At 38.9% G+C, this 27,762-nt stretch overlaps 1 protein-coding gene across 1 annotated transcript; it reads left to right on the forward strand.

The window, feature by feature from the left end:
- Positions 1 to 27,725, forward strand: Lancl2 (LanC like glutathione S-transferase 2). Its single transcript, XM_090332855.1, has 9 exons — positions 1 to 360; positions 10,017 to 10,134; positions 12,920 to 13,127; positions 15,609 to 15,756; positions 17,215 to 17,361; positions 18,588 to 18,770; positions 22,820 to 22,996; positions 23,676 to 23,748; positions 27,514 to 27,725. Exons 1-9 carry the CDS (start codon positions 154 to 156, stop codon positions 27,597 to 27,599), a joined length of 1,347 nt encoding a protein of 448 aa, XP_090188981.1. The 5' UTR covers positions 1 to 153; the 3' UTR covers positions 27,600 to 27,725.
- Positions 27,726 to 27,762: the final 37 nt, after the last annotated feature.

Below are 27,762 nucleotides of genomic sequence, written 5' to 3' on the forward strand. Positions count from 1 at the left end.
CCCGGCCGCGGGGGTCCCGGAGCGGGCGGCGGGCGGGAGCGCGCCGACCGGGCTGCGGAGCGCAGCTTCCGCGGAACCGCCCCGAGGGAGGTTTGTCCCGGCTCGCGCGCCGTCCCGCCCGGCCCTGGCGCCGGGAGAGCGCGCGCGGCGGACATGGGCGAGACCATGTCCAAGAGGCTGAAACTGCACTTGAGCGGGGAGGCAGAGATGGAGGAGCGGGCGTTCCCCAATCCTTTCCCGGACTACGAGGCCGCCGCCGCCGCCTCCGGGCTCGCTACCGAGACGACGGAGGACACCGGCTGCGCCCGCCTCCCGCCCCCTACGGATGAAATCGGCCTTCCTTTCCATCAGGATGGGAAGGTGAGTCGGGCCCCGCCAGATGGTGGGGAGGGGGGAGGGCACAATGGTAGCGTCCACCCGCCCCGCCCCGCGGCGTGCTGACGTCACCGCGCGCCACGCCCGGTCCCGCCGGAGCCCCGCCAGCCGCGCGGAGATAGGGGCCTGCGATGGCACTGGCAGATTGTATGACGAGCCCAAACCTGTGGGCCCAACCCCGCCTCTAGATCTGAGAGACTCGCACGCATTTCCCGAGGGTGTGGGTCGTGCCTGCCTCCTTGCCTCACTCCCTTGGGCTTCGTGACTCCCTCCCTCTCACCTCCATCCCCCTCTCCCCCCCCCAACAGTCCCCATTTCCTGCCATTCATTTTCTTACCTGCTGTGGGTTGCCTCCATTCATTGTTCCAGAAGTCTTTTAATTTAATACAATCATACGTGCCAACGCTCACTCTTAACTTCCCTAACTATTGGAGTCGTGTTCAGAGAAGTGTTACCTACCTATGCCTATATTGTCAAAGATTTCCCCTGTTTTCCTCTGGCATTTTTCATTTACTCATTTCTTTTTTTTTTTTTAGGTAGAGATGTTGATTGTCAGAACATTCTTTTTTAAATTTTATTTATTTTTTTATTGTCGGGGGTAATGTACGGAGAGGTTACAGTTACATTTGCCAGGTAGCAGGTGCATTACTTCTCACACATTGATACCCCTTCTCATGTTTTTCCCATTTCCCTCCCCGCACCCCTTCCCAGTCATCTAGTTTCCTTCCCCCTTAACATGATTTCCATTTCTGTTTTCATGCAAACAGGGCACTCTTCTTGAGGGATGAATAATACTCCATTGTGTGTGTGTGTGTGTGTGTGTGTGTGTTCCATCTTTCAACTATAATGAATTATGTTACTGTGCAGGTACCTCTGTTGTGTTCTGACTTTGCATGTAAGGTCAGCTAAATGCTTAAAAAACTCAAGTCAAAGTCTTCTAATGTATTTCCATAAGCAGGCTTTTGTAGTATTTTTTGCAACATTGCTCCAACTGTTATGAAAACAGTTAATCCGCTTAATAAAAGTTTCCATAATTCTAGCAGCTCTGTATGGCATATATTTTAATACTTACCTTAAAAGTAATTTCCTAGCCAGATCCTTGTAACTCACACATGTAATCCTAGCCACTTAGGAAACTGAGATCTGAGGATTGTGGTTCAAAGCCAGCCAAGGAGTTAAAAGGCTTCGAAACACTTATCTCCAATTAACCTCCAGAAAACAGAAAATGGAGCTATGACTGAAAGTGGTAGAACACTAGCCTTGAGCAAAAAAGTTCAGGGATGGCACCCAGGCTCTTGAGTTCAAGCCCTATGATCAACAACAAAAGTCATTTCCTTTCCTTGTTTTACTTGAAGTTGTTACAGCCGTAGGCTTCAGGGGAATTGAACCCTGCTTCCGGAGGTAAACTATGATTAAGCCAGTAAGTTTCTCTTTTCTTTTTTGGTGGTACTTGTGCTTGAATTCAAGGCCTGGACACGGTAAACACTGTGCTTATTCAGGACTTTTAGGTTATTCCCTTTTGGGGTTTTGCTTTTTTTTTAGATAGGGTTTTGGTTTTTTTCCTGGGCCCACTTGGATTACAATCCTCCTACCTTCAACTTTAGTATAGCTGGGATTACAGGTATGTTCTTCAATCCCTGGCTTATTTGTTGAAGTTGGCTCTTAATAACCTTTGGTCTGGACTGACCTTGAACCATAGTCCTACCAATCTGTACCTTCTGAGTAGCTGGGATTACAGATGTGAACCATCAGTCCTGACCCAGGTAATGGTTCTTTAAATGTGATCCTTTGATCTACAGTATCAGCCTTATGTAGTACATATTAAGGTCCAGTTGGGATGGAAATCACACAAAATTTAATAGGGAAAATTAGTACAAAGAAATTTACTTAACCATAATGAGATTGGAGCAATGAGAGATTGCCTCAGGTGGAAGAGAACTTTGAGAAAATGTAACCCTATGTTGAGAGGTCATCCAGGGCACGCACTTCTGTTACTACTTACGTCATACTACATAGTAAATTTTCCCTGAGCTCAGTGACTCTGTGAACATTCATTTCTCCCATAACATCTGAGGGTTAGGTATTAGACTTTCATAATATTATGGGTCAGTTGACTGTCATAAACCTGCAGCCATTTTAAATGTTGAGTAGAATTAGGAGAATCTGCTTTCAACTGCATCAGTAACATACTACCAGTCAATGGGAGGGATATACAGAATGTCAATCTCAGACATTCAGACCCTGAACCAAGGCTAACAGCATAAATGTAAAGGAAGGCTTGACCATAGCACACTGGCCAGTAGAGAAAAAAACTGTTATGCTGTGCCAGTGGAACACCCGCCAGAATTGCGCAAAAAACGTAACAGTAAGTGAGACTATGTAAAGAATATCATGGCAGTATAAGAAAGGAGAGCTAATCTTGCCTGTTGGCACCAGGGAAGGCTTTTCAGATGAAGATGGCGTTTTTGTGGTCCTTGAAACATACGTGATGAGTCACCAGGTGGAGGCAGAGAGCTGCATAGGCAAGGACCTCAGATTGCACACCATATCAGAAGACTGCCAAAAAATGAACCTGGCTAGAGAACATTGATTATGACTAGCACATGGATTGAGAGCAAAATGATACATAAAACCAATTCTGAAGGACTTAATAGAGCTGAAGGATTTTAAGGCTTTTTAAAATTAAATGGTTTGTATTATTATAAAGGTGATGTCCAGAGGAGTTACCATTTCCGAAGTCAGGTAATGAGTATATTTCCTTTTGGACAATGTCACCCCTTCCTTCCTTGTCTCTCTCCTAGGTTTTCTTAGATTTTTTGAAACTTTCCATAGAAAAATGGAATCGGGCAAACTTTTACATGTTATTTACAATTCAGCATAATCTTGAGTTTTCCTGCGTGGGCTGGCTTTAAACATCAGTCCTCAGTCTCGGGAATAGCTAGGATTACAGTATGAACACCAGTACCCAGCTTCTTTTGTAATTTTTTCTTTTGTAATTGTTTAATTTTCTATATCTTTGTTTAAACTGCTTGCTGTTTAATTTCTGAATTTATTTAACATCTTAATATATTATACAAACATAAAGAACTCAGCACTTCCCAACTGCTCAAAGAAAGTAATTTTTTTCCTCATTAATGAACACCTCCATGCAGATAGTTTGCATAATAGGCTGAGACAGGAGGATCACCTGAGCTCAGGAGTTTAGGGATAACCTGGGTAACAGTGACAAACATATATATGCATACATACATACGTGCAAACATACACACATACCCATAATAAATTAATACATAGAATGACTACAAATGCTGGGTGTGGTGGCTCATGCCTGCAACCTCAGCTACTTGAAAAGCAGATCAAGGGAGATCACACTATTAGAGGTCAGTCTGAACAAACACTGAGTGAGAACTTATTTCAAAAACCAAGCTGGTGCATGCTTGTAATTCCAGCTACTGGAGAACAGAGGTAGGATTCTGATTTAAGGCCAGTCCCAGCAACACAGCAAGCACTTTTCTGAAAAATAAGGAAACAAATAGTTATCTTGAGAGCTGACTTCATATGAATGTACATCAGGTTTATATTTACTATAAGACATAGAACCTTGAGCCAAGTGCCAGTGGCTCATGCTTGTAATCCTTGTCTAACCTCTTGAGGATAACAGTTTAAAGCCAGCATGGCCAGAAAATTCACTAGACTCCATCTTACAATAACCATCAAAAAGTAGGTCTGGCCGGGCACTGTGGCTCATGCCTGTAACCCTAGCTACTCAGGAGGCTGAGATCTAAGGATCAAGGTTCAAAGCCAGCTCGGGCACAAAAGGACCTGAGACTTTTTTTTTTTTTCCCCAGTCCTGGGCTTGAGCTTAGGGGCTGAGCACTGTCCTTGGACTTTCTCAAGGCTAGAGCTCTACCACTTGAGCCTCAGCACCACTTCTGGCTTTTTTCTCTGTATGTGGTACCTGTGTCTTCAAGCATGCTAAGCAAGCATTCTACCATTAAGCCAAACTCCGCCCCCCCCCCCCAGACCTGAGATTCTTATTTCCAGTTAACCTCTAGAAGACGGGAAATGGGGCCAAGTTCAAGCTCCATTACCCACAAAAAAAAAAAAAGTAGGCCTGGGGCATGGCTCAAATAGCACAGTGCTATTTAATAAGCTCAAGTTCCTAAGTTCAGACCCTAGCACCATGAAAAAATAGTCCACATTAATTAATAATAAATCCACATTAATTAATAATCTAATGTTTTAATTAGATTATTTTCTCATGTAACAAGAAGTTTAGAAGTAGACAAAATTCAGTACTGATTAGTTGTAATCCTAGTGTGTAGTTGTTTTCATCTTTCTGTCATATCTGTTCTCATATTTATAGTACAAGATGGCAGCTATAGATAGCTCCAGATGTTATGTTCAAGTTTTCAACAAGGAGAGGGAAGAATAAACAAGGAAGTATGTCCTATGTTTTTTGTTCTTATCAAAGAAAAGAAGAATCTTCCAGGATCTTCTGGGAGACATACACTCAGGTATCATTGGTCAGAAGCTTCACACGGTTGGCCTTTCTCGTAAGGGAGTATTGCAAAGAAAGTGACTCTTCTGGGGCATAAATGCAATTAATGTTCAGAATATAAACATCATTTTGATAACAAAGAAAAAGGCAACAGGGAACAGATATGAGTCACGGACTACCTTATGGGCTATGTTAAATTGTACTTCAGGTTTTTTTTCTTTTCAAGAATTATGCAAAGGACTTTCTTTTCAAAGATTATTCTGCATCCCTTTGATTACAGTAGGATCCAAAGAACAAGATTTAGGAGGATTAAATTGATTAACTTGGCATTAAAAAGTTATTAAGCAGTTGAATAGAGAATCAAACACATTCTTGTTGTTACATTTATTATCAAAGCAAAATGTATTCATATTCATCAAAACTATAGGAAGTATTACAAGTCATCAAAGAGTAACAAAGCGAAATATATTATTTGGTTTACCTTATCCTTGAGAATGGCGATATGTCATTGACTCTATTCAATTTTACTACATTCATTACTGTAGTGCCTATAACATTTCATTAAGTAAGCATATTTATAAAAGTACTTGTTTTTCCATAATGGGGTTCAACCCATTGCCTCCCACTTCTAGTCAAGAGCTCTACCCCTTGACCTATGCCCCCAGCATAATATAAAGATGTTCAAAAACTTGCCATAAGCCTTCAGTTTCTTTCTTTTTTCCCTTCGATTTCTAAATCAGCTTTTTCTACAAAGGAGTGAGGAACATTTTTGCCAGGGATCATTTAGATATTTAAAGCACTCAAGTAATATAAAATAACCAGTATAGGCAGGTGAGTAGCCAAGAGCCACTGTGAGGCTGTTCTATACCAAATGATTTTATGGGTCTTCATACTCAAGCTACAGGTTCCCCAACCCTGCAAGAGAAGGTTATTTTATCATTATGATTGACTAGGAATTATAATTTGCTTATTGCTCTGAACAGCATTTAGTAAAAAATAAACTGTTGAAAGCTAATGCTTTGTGTTAATCACTAAGTAGAATCCATTTATCTAGTGAGACCATTAACTATTATATATATGTGTGTTTATAATATATACATATGTATATGTACATATATGTGTACATATATATGTATGGATGAATATATATAAGTCAGTGGTGGGGAATTCCTGCCCCTTGGGCTCTGTGTGACCTACAGAATCATTTGGTCTGGTCCTGACAAGGCAACTGCAGGCAGAATTCAAAACTCAATAAATATAGGTGATTTTTTTCCATAACAATATAAATTTATATTAAGTAAGTCATAATAATGTAAAATGTGAAGGACAAGCAAGGAGTAGCCAAAATGGGATAGGTGAAGGAACAGACACACAGATGCTTTTTGTCAGCTATCTTCAGCCGGTCTGACATTTCAGTGATTTAGAGGAAAATGTTCACACAGTGGTCAAACTAAGGTGATCTTGACCAGACAGTAACTCTAATCCAACCTTATTTACCTGAATCTCAGATGCAGAATAAAGAAATCGTAGTACATAGAAATGATTTCAAAGACAATGATATGAATAATCAAAGCAAAACGGTCTATGTCGCTGGTGACATGCACACTTAGTTATTGAGACTTAAGTGATACAACATCTTACAAATGATAATCACAAAATAAAAAGATTGATAGAGTATGTCAATCTTTCCAAGAGGAATGGACAGATGATAATTTTTCTTCTTGGACTCTGGGCTAAACTTGTGTTAATGCATAGTAATCATGAGAAAAGCCAGTCTTATTGCTACTAAACAGCTCAAGACTTGCTAAACTTAATGAATTGAGAGGCTAAGAAAACTGTCCAAGATTAGAGGACTAACCTAGAACGAAATACTGAGGAACTAGTAAAGGATTGTGCAGGAGGTTTCCAATTGTTCTCTGGCTGTGACAAGGCAATGGACATAACACATAGTGCCCAACTCTCTGATTTCCTTCATAGGGGAAATGTAGTTTGACATGAAAGTTATGTCACTAGAAGTCATACATAGCACCACAGGAGATAAGAACTTGTTTGGGAGACTTGTTTTTATCAGGGAAAACACTTGAACTAATATTGAAACCTAGCCTTACTACAGATACAGATATGACAGGCTAGCCTTACTACAGATACAGATATGACAGGCTAACAAAAAGGATTAATTGCACCTGTCAAGGAAGAACTGAATCATCTGTCTTGATCTAAGAGGTTTAAAATTATATGCACCAAGAAAGTCACTGTGTCCAGTCATGGAGGCTTAACCATTTGATGTCACTAGGAGTACATAAATTTTTGTCAAAATGAAAGCATTTAAAAGCTGGCAATTGAAGGAGTTGCTGGGTGGTTCAAGCTTGCTTATGACTGTAAAGAGTAGTGACTGAATCATGTGGGTTCTCATGCTCACGAGGATTTACAGATTGTACAATAAAGTCAAAACAGTTTCATGAAGGGAAAACGTGTGAGGGAATTCAGTGATAGCACAAGGCTGTGTGATCTAGCATTCACAGTAGATATTTCCACATGCCTTCCAGAGCTGAATACCAAGCTGAAGAGGCACAACCAGATTCTCAGGAAATTACCTGAATTCAGGCTGTGGAAAAAGATCGCTCTCCTTTGAAGTTTCTCCACTATAGAAAAACAAGAGCCTTCTATGACACTGGAGAGTGTGTGAGACTAATTGAATAATCTTTTTCCATGAAAGGTTCAAGGTTCTAAAAAGTAGGCCAATTGATGCATGTTGACATGTTAAATTGAAACTTATTTGTGTAACTACTTCAAGATAACACAATAAAAGAGAAATAGAACTGAATGTTTTGCCATACCATTCAGGGTAGAGTCAGTGATGTACCTGACAATCGACAACATGAACATCAACAGGATGATGATCTAAAAGCTAAACACAACTTCCTATAAACTTTGCATAAGCAATGATGAATTTCCCTTTTAGTGCATACATTTATTGAATTGCATTATGCATCTGGGTTCAGAACAACTTGACACTGTGACCAGATCTTTTCAGTTTTACTATTACAAAAAGTCAACTGCACTCTATACTGACAAGGGCGAGCCTGGGAAAGCAATTTCAAGTAGCAGCATCATCGGCACAAGCTAACATTACACACCGCACCAAAGAGAAACAGTTCAGCCATCGGTGGCAGAAATATATACCTATGAAGTTAAAGTCTCTTTGGCACGATTAGTCTTAAATTAGGTATGCCCATCTCTCAAATGGAGGAATGACTCTTACAGTGGTTTAAAAATGTAAGCACAAGTTGGATGCCAGTGGCTCACACTTAAAAGACTGAGAGCTGAGGAGCTCAAGCTGGAAGTCCACTTTAGCAGAAAAGTCCTTGAGACTCTATCTCCATTTAGCCAGTAAAAATATTAGACAGGAAGAATGGCTTAAATGAGAGAACAACTTCTGCTTGAGTGAGCAAGGCCCTGAGTTCAAGTCCCTGGTATAAGCACAAAAATAAAAATGTAGGCAGCTGGGCAGAGTGCCTCACACCTATAATCCTAGCTACCCAGGAGGCTGAGATCGGAGGATCATGGTTCAAAGCCAGTGTAGGCACAAAAGTACCTAAGACTCTTATCTCCAATTAATCTCTAGAAAATGGGACATGGGGCTTGGTTCATGGGTGGGGCGGTAGCCTTGAGTGAAGAGCTCAGGGATACCATCCAGGCCCAGGGATAGCCCATGACCACAAAAAAAAAAAAAAAAAAAAAGCTGGAAATGACTAAGCTTAGTGATGAAATCATCTTAAGAACTGAGATAAGTGAAAAACAAGGCTTCTTGTGACAAATGGCTTACCAAGTTATGAATGCAAAGGAAGTTGTGTTACCCCAGTGAACCCATGAATGTTAAAGCTGGTATGGAGCAAGTTTCCATGGCCTGGATAAAAGATCAGATGAGTACAAACATTTCCTTAAGACAGAACCTGATCCAAAGGAAGGCCCTGACTCTCTTCAGTTCCATGAAGCTGAGAGAAGTGAGGAAGCTGCAGAGGTTAGCTCATGAAGTTGGCTGCAAACATGAAAGAGCAAGGATAAACCATAAGCACTTCTATAGAAAATAAAGACGATTTTTTTCCCTTCCTCTGAGAGAATTTCAATGGAAATTTGGAAATTACCTAACTCCTAACCCACTGGAATGTCTGTGTACAAATGACAGGTCTGTTATTGTGCAGTATTACGAGTTAGAAGTATCTAGCTTTTCCCACATGTACAGCATGTGTCTCCAGGGTCAAGTAAACTTCTCTGAAATTCGCATTGCATAGACAGTATTCAGTTAATTCTTACTTTTAGTCCAGAATTCCAAATTTGAATAGAAATTGTTCCAAAAGCCCTGATTACACAGAACATAGAAACATATTCTCTACAGATCTACAGGGAGTACATCTTATTATGAATGTGTCAATTTGTCAAGGAAATTTTAAGCCATAAATTTGTGTGTGTTTTATAGTAACAGCTTCACTATGCACAAAACAATAAAAGAAAGGCAAGGAAAATTAAGCAATTCCACAACTGCTGCAGATTGTGTATGTGAGCACATGTGTGCATGCATGCATGCTTTTATATGTGTGCCAATACTGGGGCTTGAAGTAGGTCTTGGGTACTGTCCCTTAGCTTTTTTTTGCCCATGTCTGGTACTCAACTGTGTGATCCGTACCTCCACTTTCAGCTAATTGGAGATAAGAGTCTCACCCTAGGCTGGCTTCGAGCTGCAGTCCTCATTCAGATCTGAACCTCCTGACTAGCTTTTTATTTATGATATTTATATTGTAATTATTTCCTCTGTCGTTAGTGTATAAAACCATTTTTAATGTTCCTTATACAGAACCTAAAATGTGTGTGCTTAAATCATCTGATTATTATTTTTCTTTTCTACTTTTTTCTTTGGTTTATGTGAATCATTTTTTGTGATACGAGTTATGAGTGTAATCCATACAGGCTATACCCTCAGTGTATATTAGCCCTGTAGAAACCAGGTAGACTATAGTCAAAGAGGCATTGAAATTGGCTTAGGAAGATATCTTGTCTCAGTTATGTTCATGTAACTTTGTTATTACAGCATTCTCCTACTCTTGTACAAACTTGTAATAGCCTCTCTTTTTTTGGTACTTAGATTATTCATAGCTTCATAAGGAGGATACAGACCAAAATCAAAGATCTTCTGCAGCAAATGGAGGAAGGGCTCAAGACAGCTGACCCTCACGATTGTTCTGCTTACACAGGTTGGACAGGTGAGATGTGCAATATGAATAATGCACGGGCTTAATCTGTAGATTATGAGATGTGAAAATTGACCTTGCAGTTTTCTTTTAACCTTACTTTGAAGTTTTCTTTTCATCTAAAATGGTAGTAAATTATATATTTGAAATTAATTCTTGAACTGTATCTTCATTCATGAGATGCTTTGGGGTTTTCTTTCTTTAAAATATTTTCTGTTTTTATTTTTTTTCTTTTTATGTCATTGCTGCTAAAGTATTTACAACAATATTGCGTGGTTTCTTTGGTATATCTCACAATCTTTCTCCCTATTTCTTGTGTTCAGCTTGCATCATTTATACATAGATGGTTTTAACTTTCATTTTAGTTATAACAGCAAAATAAGTTATTAGTAGGATATTTCACAATAACAACAAAAATTTTCTCATTTAAGAATTAACTTTGGGCCAGGAGTGTGGCCTACTGGTAGAGTGCTTGTGTAGCATGCACGAAGTCCTGGGTTTGATTCTTTGGTACCACATATACAGAAAACACAAATGGTAGAACTCTAGCCTTGAGAAAGCTCAAGAACAGTGCCTAGACCCTGAGTTCAAGCCCTAGGACTGGCAAAGGAAAAAAAAAACTGACTTTTATGGGCCGAGAGTTTGGCCTAGTGGTTAAAGTGCTTGCCTAGCATGCATGAAGACCCGGGTTCGATTCCTTGGTACCACATACATAGAAAAAAGCCAGAAGTGGTGCTGAGGCTCAAGTGGTAGAGCTCTAGCCTTGAGAAAGTCCAAGGACAGTGCTCAGGCCCTGAGCTCAAGCCCAGGACTGGCAAATAAAAAACAAAAAAACTGACTTTTAACATTTGTGTGTTTATACTGTTTTAATAAGTGCTTGAACATTATAATGACCATTTATTTAAAAGTAACCATTTTATTTAAAAAGAGATCTTGTTCTCAGGGATTAGACTAAAATCTAATTAAATTGCTAAAGTTGATGTACATATAAATTTAGAAAGCATTCTTGCAGAATTAATAAATAGTAAAGAATAGTTATAATGTGTTAGAGCCACCATAAATTGAGGCCTAGTTTTGTGATACATAACCAAACATGATAGTCCTTATAATTTTAAATTGTTTCTATTTCTAGTCATAATTATGTTCATTTCAATGGTGTTTAATTTATTTTCCTTTTATAAATTTGACAGTTACATAGTAACATTAGAATTGTTTCGGATTTCTAAATCCAGACACACTTGAACCCAGTTCATTTATAGAGCCAAAAAATTTGTCCTGAATTTTAAATAAAATTGGTCATTTTTGGTAAGCCAGAAGTAAACTCAAAGAATATATTTTTGAGGAAAATATATTTTGGAAGGAAAAAAATTATATAGCTATTAGTAGCACAGATCTCTCCTAAAAAGTCTTTCACTTATAGCATTTCCTCTTGTTGAAAAGTTTTTAATTCCCTGATTGTTAAGTATCAAACAGGCTGAGCATCAAAGTCATCAAGAAAGCTTTATAGTAAATGAAAAGAATGATGATACTACATGCTCTGGTAATGAACTGCCGGGCAGTGGCTCATGCCTGTAATCCTAGCTACACAGGAGGCTGAGATCTGAGGATCAAGGTTCAGAGCCAGCCCGGGCACAAAAACAACCCGAGACTCTTATCTCCAATTACCCTTAGAAAACAGGGAAGTGAGGCTTGGCTCAAGGGTAGGGCAGTAGCCTTGAGCCTTGAGCTAAGGGATAATGCCCAGGCCTAGGGGTAGGGCTGTAGCCTTGTGCTGAAGAGCTCAGGGACAGTGCCCAGGCTGAGTTAAAACCCCATGACCCACAAAAAATACAATAAATAAATAAAATAAAATCATCATTTCATCTTCTGGAATCTTGGCAGAATCATCATAGAGGATTTAGTTTTAATAGTTTTAAGATAATAGGGCTTAGAGACCAGGTACCAGTAGCTCACGCCTGTAATCCTAACTAATCAGGAGGCTGAGATCTGAGGATCATAGTTCAAGGCCAGCCAGACCAAGAATGTCTGTGAGACTCTTATCTCCAATTAAGCATCAAAAAAACCTGAAGTGGAGCTGTAGCTCAAGTGTAAAGCTTGTAGCCTTGAGCAAAAAAGCTCAGTGATAATACCCAGGCCTTGAGTTTAGTTCTCAGGATGTCCTCCCCCCCTGCCAAAAAAAAAGTAGTAGGGCTTGGGATTCATGTTGAAAGTATGGATTTAGCTCAAGCCCCTGAAATAGAAGCTGGGTAGATGATTAGCTGTACCCACCATACTGGTTGGTAATCTTCTGCGTAAGCCAGGTGGTCCATGACAAGTGTTCCACCTCAATGGTTAGCCCATCACCTGAATGGCTAGGTCACTGAAGAAAACGAGGGCTGGGTGGGGAGGAGTAAAAATGCAAAATTTACAAAGTATAAAATCAAGAGAAATAACTACTTAATTTTGGATGATTTATTCTTTGGGAACTACAGAGAACAAGATCCAACTTAGCTTCAGATACAAAGGAGATCAAATACAAACATAAAATGAGTGAAAATTAATTAGAGCGACGAGGACCTTGGTATGTTTTCTCTTGTCTAAGAATCGGGCTTTGATTAGGCCAATTAGCAAGGCAATAATTTTTTTTAATTCTTTATCTATGACCTCTGTCTTTTTTGTCCCCTAAGAAGTATATTACTCTTTGATGTTGCCCCTTCAGAAATGGAGTGATCATATTTAAAAGTAAAGTAATTTCTTATGATTACAGGGTAATATCCTGAGGATCTTTCGTTTAAGTAGTAATACTTTTCCATTCTAGGCATAGCCCTTTTGTACCTGCAGCTGTACCGAGTCACTTGTGACCAGACCTACTTACTCCGATCCCTGGATTATGTAAAGAGGACACTTCGGAATCTGAATGGTCGAAGAGTCACTTTCCTGTGTGGAGATGCTGGTCCCCTTGCTGTGGGAGCTGTGATCTATCACAAACTCAAAAGTGAGAGCGAATCTCGGGAATGCATCACAAAGTAAGATTTTATTGTTGTGCTAACAAACTCAAGGCCTAAAAATTGTCCCTTGGATTCTTCCCTCAAGGCTGGCACTCTGCTACTTGAGCCATGTTGGCTTTTTGATGGCTAATTGGGGATAAAAGTGTCATGGACATATCTGCTTATGGTGGCTTTTGAGCTTTGATTCGCAGACCTCAGCTTTCTGAATCTCTAGGATTATTGGAGTAAGCCATTTAGAACCCAACACCAAGTCAAATTTTTTAAACTGGGAATGTTAATTGACAAATTCTTAGTTGAAATTTATATTTCAATTGTAATGTTTTAAATGTTAATTTTAAATTTTAATATTTTAAAATTAAGATTTTTTTTGACTAACTTACTGAACATTAGAACATTACATAGGCAGAGACTTTCTAAAGACAGTCCCAGGAACACAGCAAATAGGAGAAGACGTGACAAATGAGATCATATCAAATTAAAAAATTTCTGCACAGCAAAGGACATAGTTACTAAACTAAAAAGACAACCAACAAGGAGAAAATCTTTCCCAGTTAATGTCCAACAAGGTCCTCAAATCTGAAATATACCAGGAACAGAAGAAACTAAGCCCCCTCATAACTAGTAGCCTGATTAATAAATGGGCAAAGAAGCTAAATAGAGACTTCTCAGAAAAGTAAGAATGTTCAATCAATAAACATAGGAGGAAGTGCTCAGCATCACTGGCCATAAAGTAATTACAAATCAAAATGACACTGAGATCCCATCTTACCCTCAATAAGAGTGGCCAGCATGGGAAATTCAAATAATAATGAATGCTGTCAAGGATGTGGGGGGAAATGAACCCTGTTATACTGTTGGTGGGAATGTAATTAAAACAACCACTCTCAAAGTTGTTTGCAAATGCCTCAAAAACTAAACATAGAACTACCTAATAACCCAACAATATCACTTTTGAGCATCTACCCAGAGCATTACAAGCCAGGATACCATAAAGATGCTTGCACATTCATGTTGCTGCATTGTTCACATTGACCAAATTACAAAGAGCCCTGATGCCCTACAACAGATGAGCGAATCGAAAAAAGGTGATATATGCATACAATAGAATTTTACTCATCCAGGCCGGGAGTTTGGCCTAGTGGTTAAAGTGCTTGCCTAGCATGCATGAAGACCCGGGTTCGATTCCTCGGTACCACATATAGAAAAAAAGCCGGAAGTGGTGCTGAGGCTCAGGTGGTAGAGCTCTAGCCTTGAGAAAGTCCAAGGACAGTGCTCAGGCTCTGAGCTCAAGCCCCGGACTGGCAAAAAAAAAAAAAAAAAAAAAAGAATTTTACTCATCCATTAGAAAGAATCATATATCGTTTGCAGGGAAATGGGTTGACCTAAAATAAATCATGTTAATGAAGTAAGGCAGGGTCAGAGACATGAACAGTTTGCTCTCATATGTGGAAGCTGGATCTAAAGTACAACTATGCATCATAATATACACAAGGCTCAATATTATTTACATACAGACTGACTAAAGTATGGTACTTTTAGGGGAGGAATACAAAGACATAACTCCTGAACAACTAAAGTATTATTTATAAAAATGAATGCCAGGAAGTAGAAATATTTGGGGAGGTTGGACAAAAGGGAGGGGCACTGGATGTGCAAAATGTCATATTTGATGTATGAAAAATAAACTAACTTGAAGGGGCGGAAGGGGAAAATGAAGGAGACCAAAGGAAGGGGTGACATTGACCAAGAAGCATTGTACTCTAATCTCACATAGAATTGTAACCCCTTTGTAAACCACTTAGTAATAATAAAAAGAACAGATTAAAAACTCCTAATCAAATGTGTCTGTCTGAGAAGGAAGTGGTTTGTACATTTATTGACTATATAACTCATACACTCACTCTGTCCAGGCATGAGCCACAGGGTTTTATTCAGAACATTTAACCATCTTTCCTCAACAAATTGTGTTCACCCTCAATATATTAAAATTTCTTAGACTTACAGATTTCTTTCTTTCTTTTTTGGCCAATCCTGGGGCATGAACTCAGGGCTGTCTTTGGGCTTTCTCAAAGCTAGCGCTCTACCACTTGAGCCACAGCACCACTTCCAGAAATCGAACCCAGTTCATCATGCACACTAGCCAACAACTCTACCACTAGGCCAAATTCCCAGCCCCAGGCCTATAGATTTCTGAGAATAATTTGAGAAAACTAATCTTAGCTTCAACCTTGACCTGTGTAGTAATACTAAGAAGAAAACGATTAGGGGTCCACTTTAATTGCATGAGTTGGGTTGTTGTCTTGAAGAAGCAGAAAGCAGGGCTCTCGGGTTGTGTCTGGCATTCTGTCAGTTTGTATTTGGTGGAAGCTAGAACTTTGTAGAACATGGTTTGCATTGTTTTATGGATTTTGAGGCATCTAAAGTGATGGTATTACTATTTCTGGTCAAAATGTATATGAGGTATTTGCTAGGAAAACTGAATTTTTTCTTGTTGGCTAGACTTTTGCAGCTTCACAGAACAGTTATCTGCCAGGAGTCAGAGCTTCCTGATGAGCTGCTTTTCGGACGGGCAGGTTATCTGTATGCCTTATTGTACCTGAACACAGAGATTGGCCCTGGGACTGTGTGTGAATCTGCTATTAAGGAGGTATGTTATGTTACTGAACCTGTGGGCATCAAAGTTATGCTCCATGTTTGTCATTGGGCTCTGCTTCTATGTATGATTTATTTATTTTATTTTTTGGTCAGTCATGAGGCTTGAATTCTGGGCTTAGGTACTGCCCCTGAGCTCTTCAGCTCAGGGCTACTGCCCTATCCCCTGAGCCATAGCACCACTTCCCATTTTCTAGTGGTTAATTGGAGATAAGGGCCTCATGGACTTTAGTGTCCTGGCTGGCTTTGAACCATGATCCTCAGATCTCAGCATCCTGAGTAACTGGGATTACAGGTGTGAATCACTGCTATGATTTACTTTTAAAATTGTGAAAAAATAGTGCCTTCTTAGCACAGCAGGCAGCATGTCAGTCTCATAAAATTGTAAAAAATAGTGTCTTCTTAGGAATATATGTGTAGTACACACACACACACACACACATGTACAGATATGTGTGTGCGCATGTGTGCACGTGCCAGTCCTAGGACTTGAACTCAGGGTCTGAGCATTGTCCCTGAGCTTTCTTTCTCAAAACTAGTGCTCTACCACTTAGAATTTTTTGATAGTTAATTAAGAGATAAGAGTCTCATGGAGCAATAGGATAGGGAAGGGGGGGAAACAAGATGAGGGGAGGGGATGAGGGAGGAAAATGGGGACAGAAACATGAGAAGGGGTAGGAATGATTGTTATGTAATACACATTCTATCTGATGAATATAATGTAACCCTTCTATTAATTTCAATTAAAAAAAAGTCTCATGGAATTTCCTGCCAAAGTTGGCTTTGAATTGTGATCTTCAGATTTCAGCCTCCTGAATTGCTAGAATTACAGGCCTGAGCCACTGGCACCCAGAATGTCTAGATTTTTTTTTTTTGGAAAATTTTTATGAAAGTAATATTTGATTCCTTTGTTAGACTTCTTATTGACATTTACTACTTAGACATTGTCTTCTGATTCTTTTCTCCCTACATTTACTAATTTCTAAAATATAAAATGTTTAACTATTCCTTAAAAATGTTTAATCTCTGCCAGGTGCTGATAGCTGGTGCCTATAATCCTAGATCTCAGGAAACTGAGATCTGAGAATAGGGGTTCAAAGCCAACCTAGGTAAGAAAGTCCATGAGACTCTTATCTCCAGTTAATCATCAGAAAAGCAGAAGTGGTGCTGTGACTCAAAATGGTAGAGAGCTAGCTTTGAGCAAAATAAAAAGCTCAAGGACAGTACCTTGAGTTCAAGCCCCACTGCTGACCAAAAAAAAACAAAATTAATCTCTGTCACTCTTTTGCTTTCTTCACACACACCCTGTTTTCTTCCTCCCTGATGGTTAATTCATGGACTCAAGTAAGGAGTCAGTACTTTTATCCGCTCTACACATTGTTACTAATTAGACCAGAGCCAAGATGCATGTAAGATGATGTTTCTATTTGTGTCAATCTCATTGTTTCTGCAGGTTGTCAGTGCTATTATTGAATCAGGTAAGGCTTTGTCAAGGGAAGAAAGAAAAGCTGAGCGCTGCCCACTCTTATATCAGTGGCATAGGAAGCAGTATGTGGGAGCAGCCCATGGCATGGCTGGAATCTACTACATGCTAATGCAGGTAAGTAATAGTGCTCCGAAATACTAACTCAGTGGTAACATTACAATATATGCGATCAGATATAAATGGGGAATTTAATTTGTAGTACAAACCGTCCAGGCTGAGTTGAATCTTTGAATCAAAGATGCTTAAACTCTGCTTCAGAGATCAAAGTGAATTCCTAAGAGTGCATGTTCTATGTAGTTTTATGCCAGACTACTTGTCTTCTATTCTTTATCTTCCTGGCGACTGATTGAAGTAGGAACTCTTTTATTGGGGGGAAAATTTGAAGGAGTATAAAGGGCCTGTTGAATTTTGAAACTTTGTCTTATATTCTCCCAGCTCACTATCAGCTGTTAGAATTTTTAATGAGATTATTGCTATGGTTATGATCTTATCCTTCAGTCATCCCTGCTACCTAATAAATTATGATCTGACACTGTGAGACAGGAACAGATCTGCCCCAATTATGTCTTCAACCTATGCTTTAACCTTACACGCTAGAGCTACCTTCAGGACAAGGAATGTTATGGTAGAGTCAATGCCACTATCTTTTTTTAGTTCTTGAGTCCAGAGAGAATTCCAGCAAGAAGTGACATGTAGTGGAAGTGACAGTAAAGCTTAATTAGGAAAGGAATGTATCCAGGCCATTCACCACCACATACTAAATAGATATGATGAGGGATAAAGAAATGAGATTTATTGTATGGCATAAGCATGGCACAAGAAAATGATACTTCAGTTCATCTTCAGCTATCTTGAAGGTGCAGACATAAGCATTAGGTTTAAATAGAGGAAGAATTAGGGGCAGAAGTCAAAAAGTCAACATAGTTAAACATATCTGATTGTAGCTGTGGCCTGTGTGCTTAGTACCTCAGTTCAAACAAGCTTTCCCTAAGCCATTAAATACCAGATAAATGATTTTTTTTTTTTTTTGGCCAGTCCCAGAGCTTGAACTCAGGGCCTGAGCAGTGTCCTTGGGCTTTCTCAAAGATAGAGCTCTACCACCTGAGCCACAGCACCACTTCCAGCTTTTGCTATGTGTGTATTACCAAGGAATGAAACCCAAGTCTTCCTGCAAGCACTCTAACACTAGGCTAAACTCCTGGCCCCAACGGAATTAATTCTAACTTTATCTTTTTCCCCATATTCTATATTCCTCCATAATTGATGCTTTAGATTAACCCTGATACAGTAGTTAAAAATAAATCAACAAAAAATAAATTGTTTTGTTTCTTTCTTTCCAGCCAGCAGCAAATGTAGACCAAGAAACCTTGACAGAAATGGTAAAGCCGAGTATTGATTATGTGCGCCACAAAAGATTCCGATCTGGGAATTACCCATCTTCCCTGAGCAATGAAACGGATAGGCTGGTTCATTGGTGCCACGGCGCGCCAGGCGTCATCCACATGCTCCTGCAGGCATATAAGGTCAGCACTTCCGACGGGGCGCTACGCGTCCAGATGCTATTCCCGCCTTCCACTTCTAACCTCTAGTTTGATTCTGGTAGACCCATCTGATCACATACAAAAGATTTTTAAATGAATGCTTTTAGAAAACAAAAAGCCAGTCTTCATTGTACAAAACCCAGGGTCAGTATCTGTTCATCACCACCACGTGGAGTGTACAAATGTGTGTATATACTTTTACAGGGTTTATGTGCATGTGTAGATGACACACAAGACAGGATAGTGATGCTTTTTCACTCCAATGAATGCCATGGATAATGATCATCAGGAATAATGATACAGTAGTCAGTGTAATAGCAATTTGTGTGTTTCTTTTGCCATTTTATATGCTGTTACAAGAAGTTTCATTGCTGTAGTACACTTATTCAAGAACTTGAAAAATTGTTTATAAAATGTTTATTAAATTTTTCTAATAGATAATATTGGTGCAAACATTTGATCATTAATTCTAGTAGATTATAGGTCTATTTTTGTACAGTGCTATTCACTTGTTTATAGATTTGTCATGTAAAATGAAAGTAATGTATAATGTTCCTTTTACAATTTTAAATTTAATTCACCTTTTTTTTTTTTTGTCGGTCGTGGGACCTGGACTCTGGGCCTGGGTGCTGTCCTTGAGCTCTTTGGCTCAAGGCTACCTCCTTTCCCCTTGAACCACAGCTCCACTTCCAGTTTTCTGGTGGTTAATTGGAGATAAAAGTCTCACAATCTTTAGTGCCCAAGCTAGCTTTGAATCAGGATCCTCAGATCTCAGCCATCTGAATAACTAAGATTACAGGCCTGAGCCACCACACCCAGCTCATCTTTATTTGTATTAGTGAATTTTAGATGTGTGTTGTTCATACATCAAAACTATAATCACAGTGATTTTTCCTATCAGTAGTGTATTTTTGCAATTCATTTTGTTTCGGAGAAAAAAAGGAGTTAATGAAGTAAAATTCACATTTGTATGTGAAAATAAAAAGAAAACTACCTGAAACAATTTTATTTTCACTTCATGACTAATATTCAAAGAAGTTGTAGATAATTTAGGCTAATTCTTCAGAATTTTTCCTATCTCTTTTTTTTCTGGACATATTTATTGGTGAGAGTAGAGTATTAAAGTCACCCATTATTATTTTGAGGGACCCGTCTGCTTTTATGTCCAGTAGTGTTTACTTTATGGAATTGAGTGTGCTGACATTTAGTTTATATATAATTGTTCTATCTTGTTGATTTATTGCTCACTTTATTAAAATGAAATGACCTGCTTTATCTCTTCTGACTAACTTTGGTTCAAAGTTTGCTTTATTCAATATGCATATAGCTTCTACTATGTTCATGTTCCATTTGCTCATCGTTCTGTCTTGAAACTAGGATTTAAGTATCTTATACAGTGCTACTGTGCTCATGAATTCCTTTTGTTTTTCAAAAAAGGTTTTTAATTTATCCTTCAATTAGAAGTAATAGCTGGATATGTTTATGTAGCTTATCTGTTACTTTCTTTCAAAATAGAAATACATCTTTGCTTTCAAAGTTTGGATTGAGAAATGTGGTATTACGATGATGGATTAGCCTCTGTCTCTGTGACATGACACTGTCTTCCAGCTTTCAATTTTTCATTTGTTTTTCCTTGCTCTGTGTGCCTAATGATAAATAAAATAAGCTTCAGCTTGGTTCTCCTTCTTCCTCCTTCTTCTTCCTCCTCCTCTTCTTCTTCCTTCTCCTCCTCCTTCTCTTCCTCCTCCTTCTCCTCCTTCCTCCATTTCCTCCTCCTCCTTCGTCTGTATAGAGTTCTAAAAGCTCCTGGTGGGGCCGGGAATTTAGCCTAGTGGTAGAGTCTTTGCCTAGCATGCACGAAAACCGGGGTTCGATTCCTTAGTCATACATACATAGAAAAAAAGCCAGAAATGGTGCTGTCGCTCAAGTGGTAGAGCTCTAGCCTTGAGAAAGTTCAAGGACAGTGCTCAGGCCCTGAGCTCAAGCCCAGGACTGGCCAAAAAAGAAAAAAAAAAGTAAACCAAATTAAAAAAAAAAAAACTCCTGGTGACTGATGACTATCTCTTTCTCAAGATTGGATTTGATTTCTATACCTTTAGCTTGAGTCTCTGCTTTTTCTTCTATACACAGCATTGACAGGTTTAGCCATTTAATGGTATTTCATTCAGGTTAAACCCAAAGACTCTATTCTGAAGTCCTTAAATTCTCAGTGTCTCAATATTAATGCTTTTCATAAGCATATCATAAAATGAAAGTAGGGATGGGAAATAAGTTTACCTCGTGTTATTGGGCAACACCTTAATCACCTTAGTCTTTGCAAGAAAGTAGACCAACAAAGAGACCTAGTAAATTTCTCTCTTTGCCCTCATTTACTGTGGTGACTACTGAAAAGGAGCCAATATGATCAATTTACTCTAAGACTGGCATTATTCACTATATTATTTCAGGACAGTATCTTTTCAGATACAGTCAGCTTTGACTCATCTTTGGGATGAGTAAAATGTATTTCCCTTTAAAATTAGTTTTAATGGACTTAAGATGAAGCATTCAGGATACAGGATAAAGCATTCAGACTGACATGGCAGCATGTAGAATAATAACTCATAATAGCTAGGAAGTGATTAGCACTCACTACCATGCAACACACTGTTCTAAGAGCTTCTTGTACTTTATCTCATTTTAATCATCACTCCAAGCTGCTGAGATAAAGAAAAGTTATTCTTTTATTACTGGGAAAAACTAAAACCCAGAGATAAACAAATTGTCAAAGATCACTCCATTAAAAAGTAAGAGAACTGAGATTCAGACTCAGTTTGATCTCAGAGCTCATCTCAGTTGCCCTCATGGCAAAGAAAAGAGGTTTTGCTTCTCACACCAGGACCCCGCTTTGGGAACAATCTCCCTGGTAATTAGATACACCTTTTCTCCTTTCTACTCCTGCAGACACTGATAAATGGTCCATGCCCTTTTCCTTCTTCTGATCTTCAGAACCTTTCTTAGCTCAGTCCTCAAGATGTCACTTCTGATCAGTCACTATTTGCTACCCAAGTTGATGATCTCTTAACCTCATTCTTCTAATTCTTTGTGCAAATGGCATTTACATTCAAATTACATGACTTAAGCAGACAGAAATTACTAATAACAGATTCTGAGAAAAGGACTAGGGTGTGAGGAGGGAAAAAGAAAAAAAAACTTAAAGGAAACCTGGAAAGGTGAAAACATACAACTTCCTCTTGATTGTCATTCACACTTTTGTCTCTGCAGCTATCCATTTGAACAACTCAGAAGTCTCGGTGCTGGGCCAAAAGAGGTTTTCTTGTGATATCTGATGACAGACCTCAATGGCCCTGGTAGTACAAGGTCCTTGCGGTACTGTTGATATGTGCCCTGACCCACAATGTTGGGTACTCTCCCCTCAGCAACAAGATACTTTTAAATCTCTTGATCATCTCCTAAAGCAGAATGTTTATCTCAAAAATATGGATTATTTATTTGTGATAGTATCTTACTAAAGAAATGAGGTAATTTTGCTATTTTTTGCCAGTCCTGGGGCTTGAATTCAAGGCCTGGACACTGTCCTTGGGCTTTCGTAAGGCTAGCACTCTACTACTTGAGCGACAGCACCACTTTTAGCTTTTTTCTGAGTATGTGGTACTGAGGAATCGAACCCAGGGCTTTGTGCATAGTAGGCAAGCACTCTACCACTAGGCCACACTCCTGGCTCCTTGATACTAATTTTTTAAGCTCAGTTTTAGAGTTGCTTCAGTTAACATAAAATAGAAAGATAGGGAATAAGGGAACAGATTGAGATTGTACTGTATACATTCTATAGGTATGTGGGTGCTTGTTTTCCCCCTATGACATTTCAAATTTCTTTTTTTTTTTTCAATGTGTATGTTTTTCATTAACTTAAAAGCTTCTACTTTCATGTGGAGATGATTTTGTAGAATTTTCTAATCCAGAAGGGAAAGTACTTTGCTGCTTCTTTATTGATAACATCTTGTTAACGTTGCTTTGGTTTTTGTTCCCAGGTATTTAAGGAGGAAAAGTATTTGAAAGATGCCATGGAGTGCAGTGATGTGATTTGGCAGCGAGGTCTGCTCCGGAAAGGCTATGGGATCTGCCACGGTACTGCAGGGAATGGGTATTCCTTCCTCTCCCTCTACCATCTCACACAGGATAAAAAGTACCTCTATCGAGCTTGCAAGGTGAGAGGACGCATTTAAACAGATAATCTTTAAACCCCCAGCAACAGAATCTTCATGCTTGAATTGCTCCTCTTTTAATTGTGTGTGTGTGTGTGTGTGTGTGTGTGTGTGTGTGTGTGTGTCAGTGTGTGCCTGTCCTGAGTCTTGAACTCAGGGCCTAAGGGCTATATCTGACCCTTTTTTTGTTGGCTCAAGGTTAGCCCTCTAACCTGGAGCCATGGCTCTACTTCCAGCTTTTTGGTCACTATTTGGAAATAAGAGTCTCACAGACTTTCCTGCTCAGGCTGGCTTCAAACTGTGATCCTCATATCTCAGCTTCCTGAGTAGTTAGGATTATAGGTGTGAGCCACAGAATCCAGCATACATTTGCTTCTCTTAATTTGTAGTGTCTTCTGTCACAATGGTGTCTGGGTCTATAACATGAGGATAACAAATATAAATGGCCTCTGAAAGACACAAGTTTTGGAGTCACACTGTCTGGTTAGAATTAACATTTGTTGCATGTACTCATAAACTGACATGCTTAAAGGTAACAAAAACAAAGAATTACCGTTGCTTTATGGCTATGGGTACATATGTTTTAGCCTCAGTTTCCTCATTTGTAAAATGGAAAAAGTATTACTACCTGCCTTCCAACAGTGTTCCAAGAATTAACTGAAAGAAGTGTCTTTCTTCTTAGTTTGCAGAATGGTGTCTTGATTATGGAGCACATGGGTGTCGTATTCCTGACAGACCCTATTCCCTCTTCGAAGGTATGCATGGCAAATGTGCATAGATTTATACATTTGGGCATGTTAAGTTGGGCATCCTGTCACCAGTCCATCTGACCTTGTGGTGTAGCAACTTCAAAGCTAATAAAACAGTGAATAGATTGTCTAATTTCTTTTTTTTTTTTAATTTTTTTTAAGTTTTTTTTATTGTAATTAGTAAAAGGGTTACATGATATTTGCCAGATAGATGGTGCATTAATTCACATACATTGATACCCTTTCACATGTCTTGGTACCCATTTCCCTCCCCCCCCACACCCTCCTGTCTAATTTCTTTATCTTACGTATTTGCTCCTGTGAATATTATTTTTAAATTTGTAAAGTATATTTGCAGACAGAGCCCAGAGATAATACATTTAATCCTCTGTATGTGATCTGTAATGTTGTTTTAAAATATTAATGCATTTATAGGAAGCTTGAATAGTTATTTTACATGTATTTATATTTAATTCATTCAATTACATAAAGAAGTATTAACAATATTTTTAATTACACATATTAAAAATTGGTGATAGTAATTAGATGAAATAAGGGGCCAGTATTGAAGACATTCCAAAAAACAATATCACTAGTAAATATAACATTAATCTGTATACCTGTGGCAGGTAGATATGGTTTAGGGAAAAAAATAGTTACTGTGGAAAGAACTTAATTTTTTTTTCAATTGTGTGTGTGTGTGTGTGTGTATTTGTGTTTGTAGCCACAGAAATCAAAGGGCAGCAAAGAACCTTATGTTGGGGTAAACTGATAACTTTTAGTTACTTTATAATCATATCTTAACTATGCTAAAATAAATGTCAGAAATAATGATTAAGTACTACTTTAAATAATCATATCTTAACTATGCTAAAATAAATGTCAGAAATAATGATTAAGTACTATTTTAAAATATCGACTACATTGATACTATCTTTTATTAATGCTTTTTTTTTTTGGTCAGTCCTGGGGTTGAACTCAAGGCCTGGGTCCTGTCTTTGGGCTTTCTCAAGGCTAGTCCTCTACCACTTAAGCCACAGCTTTTTCTGTATATGTGGTACCCAGGAATCAAACCCAGGGCTTCATGCATGATAGGCAAGCACTCTACCACTGAGCCACATCCCAGCCCTATTAATGCTTTTTCTTATCTTTAAGGTCGTAAGATTTTTCTTCTTTAGCCTATGAATAATGTGGGCTATATTGAATCATTTTCAGACAATCTTACACAATCTTATATCTCTAAAACACACTTAGTCATAGTTCCAGTTCCTTTTATATATGGCCATATTGTACTGGTTAATATTTTGTTAAAGATTTTTGTGTATATATTCAGGAAAGAATGTTGATTTCTAGCTTTCCTATTTTTTACCATCTTTATCTGATTTTGTTATCTGAACAGTACTTATCTAGTTAATTATAATGAGAAGTATCTTCTGTTTTATTTTCTTCAACCTGTATTAATTGGTGCAAGAATTGGTGTTAACTTAATTTCAATCATTGGCAGAATTATCTAGAAAAAAGTTATGGGACTGAAGACCTTTTTATAGTCCTAAAAACATTTCAGTTTCTTTAATGGTTTTAAGGTTCTTCAAGGTCTATCCTACATATATGGTGAATTGTAATGGTTTGCAGTTTTGGAGAAATTGGTCTATAACTCATCCATGAAATCAGTTTTGTATGAAAAGCTATTGGAGATATTCCTTTGTTTTTCTTTTGATATCTGAATCATGTGTAGTGTTATATGGCTTGTTTATTTATGATATTGGTAAGTTTTTAAACATATAATATATATATATAGCCAGGCACTAGTGGCTTACACCTGTAATCCTAGCTACTCAAGAGACTGAGATCCGAGGATCATGGTTCGAAGCCAGCCTGGGCAGGAAAGTCTGTGAGACTCTCAGAAAACCAGAAGTGGTGCTGTGGCTCAAGTGCTAGATCACTAACCTGGAGTACAAAAACTCAGGGACAGTGCCAAGGTCCTGAGTTCAAGCCCCCAGACCAGCTCAAAAGAAAGAAAGCAACAAAGTGGGGAAAGGAAGAAAAGAAAAGCAGTGTAATCTCATTAGCTATAACAGGAATTAATACCTAAATGCAAAGTGGAGATTTTTCAGATTTATGAATGGGTTCCAGAGCCACCAAGTAGAAAAGGCAGGTAGGAAGCTACATTCTGTGATTCCACTCAGATGGCCATCTAAAATTCATCTCCAGCAGTTACCTCTAGGAAATAGAGTCGGAATAAACTGCAGAGGGATACCTGGATCTCTTTGGATAGTAGAACATTCCAGATCATGACAGGGATTTGTTTTACCCAGGTGTGTATTAAAACTCAGAAAAGGTACATTTAAGATTTTTGTGTTTAGGGGCTAGGAATGTGGCTTAGCTATAGAGTACTTGCCTCATATGCATAAAGTCCTGGGTTCGATTCCTCAGCGCCCCATAGACAGAAAAAGCTAGAAGTGGCACTGTGGCTCAGGTAATAGAGTGCTAGCCTAGAGCAAAAGAAGCTCAGGGACAGTTCAAGCTCAGACCCTGAGCTCAAGCCCCAGGACTGGGGGGGGGGAAATGTGCGTGTTTGGTTGCATGAACATTTTATGGCAAAAGAAAAACTGAGAACATGGAAACTGCAGCAAGAAGGAATCACATTGACTGAAGTGGGGACAGGCCTGGAAGCCTGAACTGGTAAGGGAGCCTGCCCCACCCACCTCTTCCATACTCTGGTTAACCACCCTTGAAGCCTAAGGCTTAACTATTGCCCTGTTTGACATGGGATTGTAATGAAAGCAAGCAGCACATTTTTGAAAACTATTTTCTGAGAATCTAAACATAAAATACAGTTCCTTGGATGGAGACTGTAAAACCTTTGAGAGGAAAAGTTTTCTGTATTCAGGTATCATAATTGGCCATATTCTTCACTTTTTCTGTGTGTTACTGAGCATGGAACTCAGAGAAGTTTCACATGCCAGCCTCATATCTGCAGTTCTTTGCTAGAAACTAAAATATTACCTTAGGGTTTCAAAATGCAACATAAAAACCTAAAAGCCAGTTTTTTAAAAAAAGAAGATAATGAAGAAAATTGGTATAATTGCATGCTAGATGCTAATAAAAGGATTTCTTTACTTTTGTTTAAATTGTTATGAGGTGACCCAGCACAAAGTACAACCAATAGAAAGTCTTTATTAGCCAGCCAGCGACTATACTGGGCCTTCAGGACATTCAGGTGCAATCTCCAGCTTGTTCTCAGAGCTCCTCACATACTAAAAACTCAGAGGTAGAACGGCCCTAACTGTAGTTTTCTACAGATGGAAGTCAAGCGGGAAGTTAGAGAAACAAAACACAGCCTTGAGAAAGGACAGCATGACTGTTACATAGAAACATAGCCTTAAGCAGGGGTAGTATCTTTTAAATCTCAAGACATTAGAAACTCATTCCCATGGTTGGGGTGCATTCTATTTTAAAGATGAAGTTATATGTGCCTAGCTGGTCCATGGATGCCTTATCACAAAATGAGATTCCAAGATCATCCTACCTGTAGCCTCCACTCTCCACTCCACTCTGAGCCCACCTCCCTCATTTACCTCACTGTGGCTTCCCTCCCAAGGGATTGGGATTACAGGCACGAACTTCCACACATCGCACGGGTGAAGTCATTTTAAAATGACATTAACACCTTTCTTGATATCCTGAGAGAGCCCTGGTAGAGGAAATATCAAAAATTATGTTTCGTACGCTACCTTTTGCTGTTCCTTAACAGATGTTTTTGCTTTGCAGGCATGGCTGGTGCTGTTCATTTTCTCTCTGACATCTTGGAACCAGAGACATCAAGGTTTCCAGCACTTGAACTTGTCTCTTCATAGAAGAATTTAAAAATGTCCAAAAGAGACAACTCAAATACCCACTGGACCAAAAGTCACCAGATTGCTTAGTGCCTGACACAGAACCAACTGTGAATTTTGAAAGACAATAAACAGAAAACACCTTCACAGGCCCCCTTTCATTGCAGAGGTCCCCAAGTCAGAG

This window comes from Megascapheus bottae, chromosome 5 (assembly GCF_031878675.1).
Source record: "Megascapheus bottae isolate mThoBot1 chromosome 5, mThoBot2.hap1, whole genome shotgun sequence".
Lineage (NCBI taxonomy): Eukaryota > Metazoa > Chordata > Mammalia > Rodentia > Geomyidae > Megascapheus > Megascapheus bottae.

Excerpts from the sequence above, each read along its gene's own strand:
- Lancl2 (XM_090332855.1), top strand. The coding sequence starts at position 154 with ATGGGCGAGACCATGTCCAAGAGGCTGAAACTGCACTTGAGCGGGGAG. Across the intron at positions 15,757-17,214 it reads GTGAATCTGCTATTAAGGAG|GTTGTCAGTGCTATTATTGA; the intron begins GTATGTTATGTT and ends TTGTTTCTGCAG. Across the intron at positions 22,997-23,675 it reads ACCTCTATCGAGCTTGCAAG|TTTGCAGAATGGTGTCTTGA; the intron begins GTGAGAGGACGC and ends CTTTCTTCTTAG.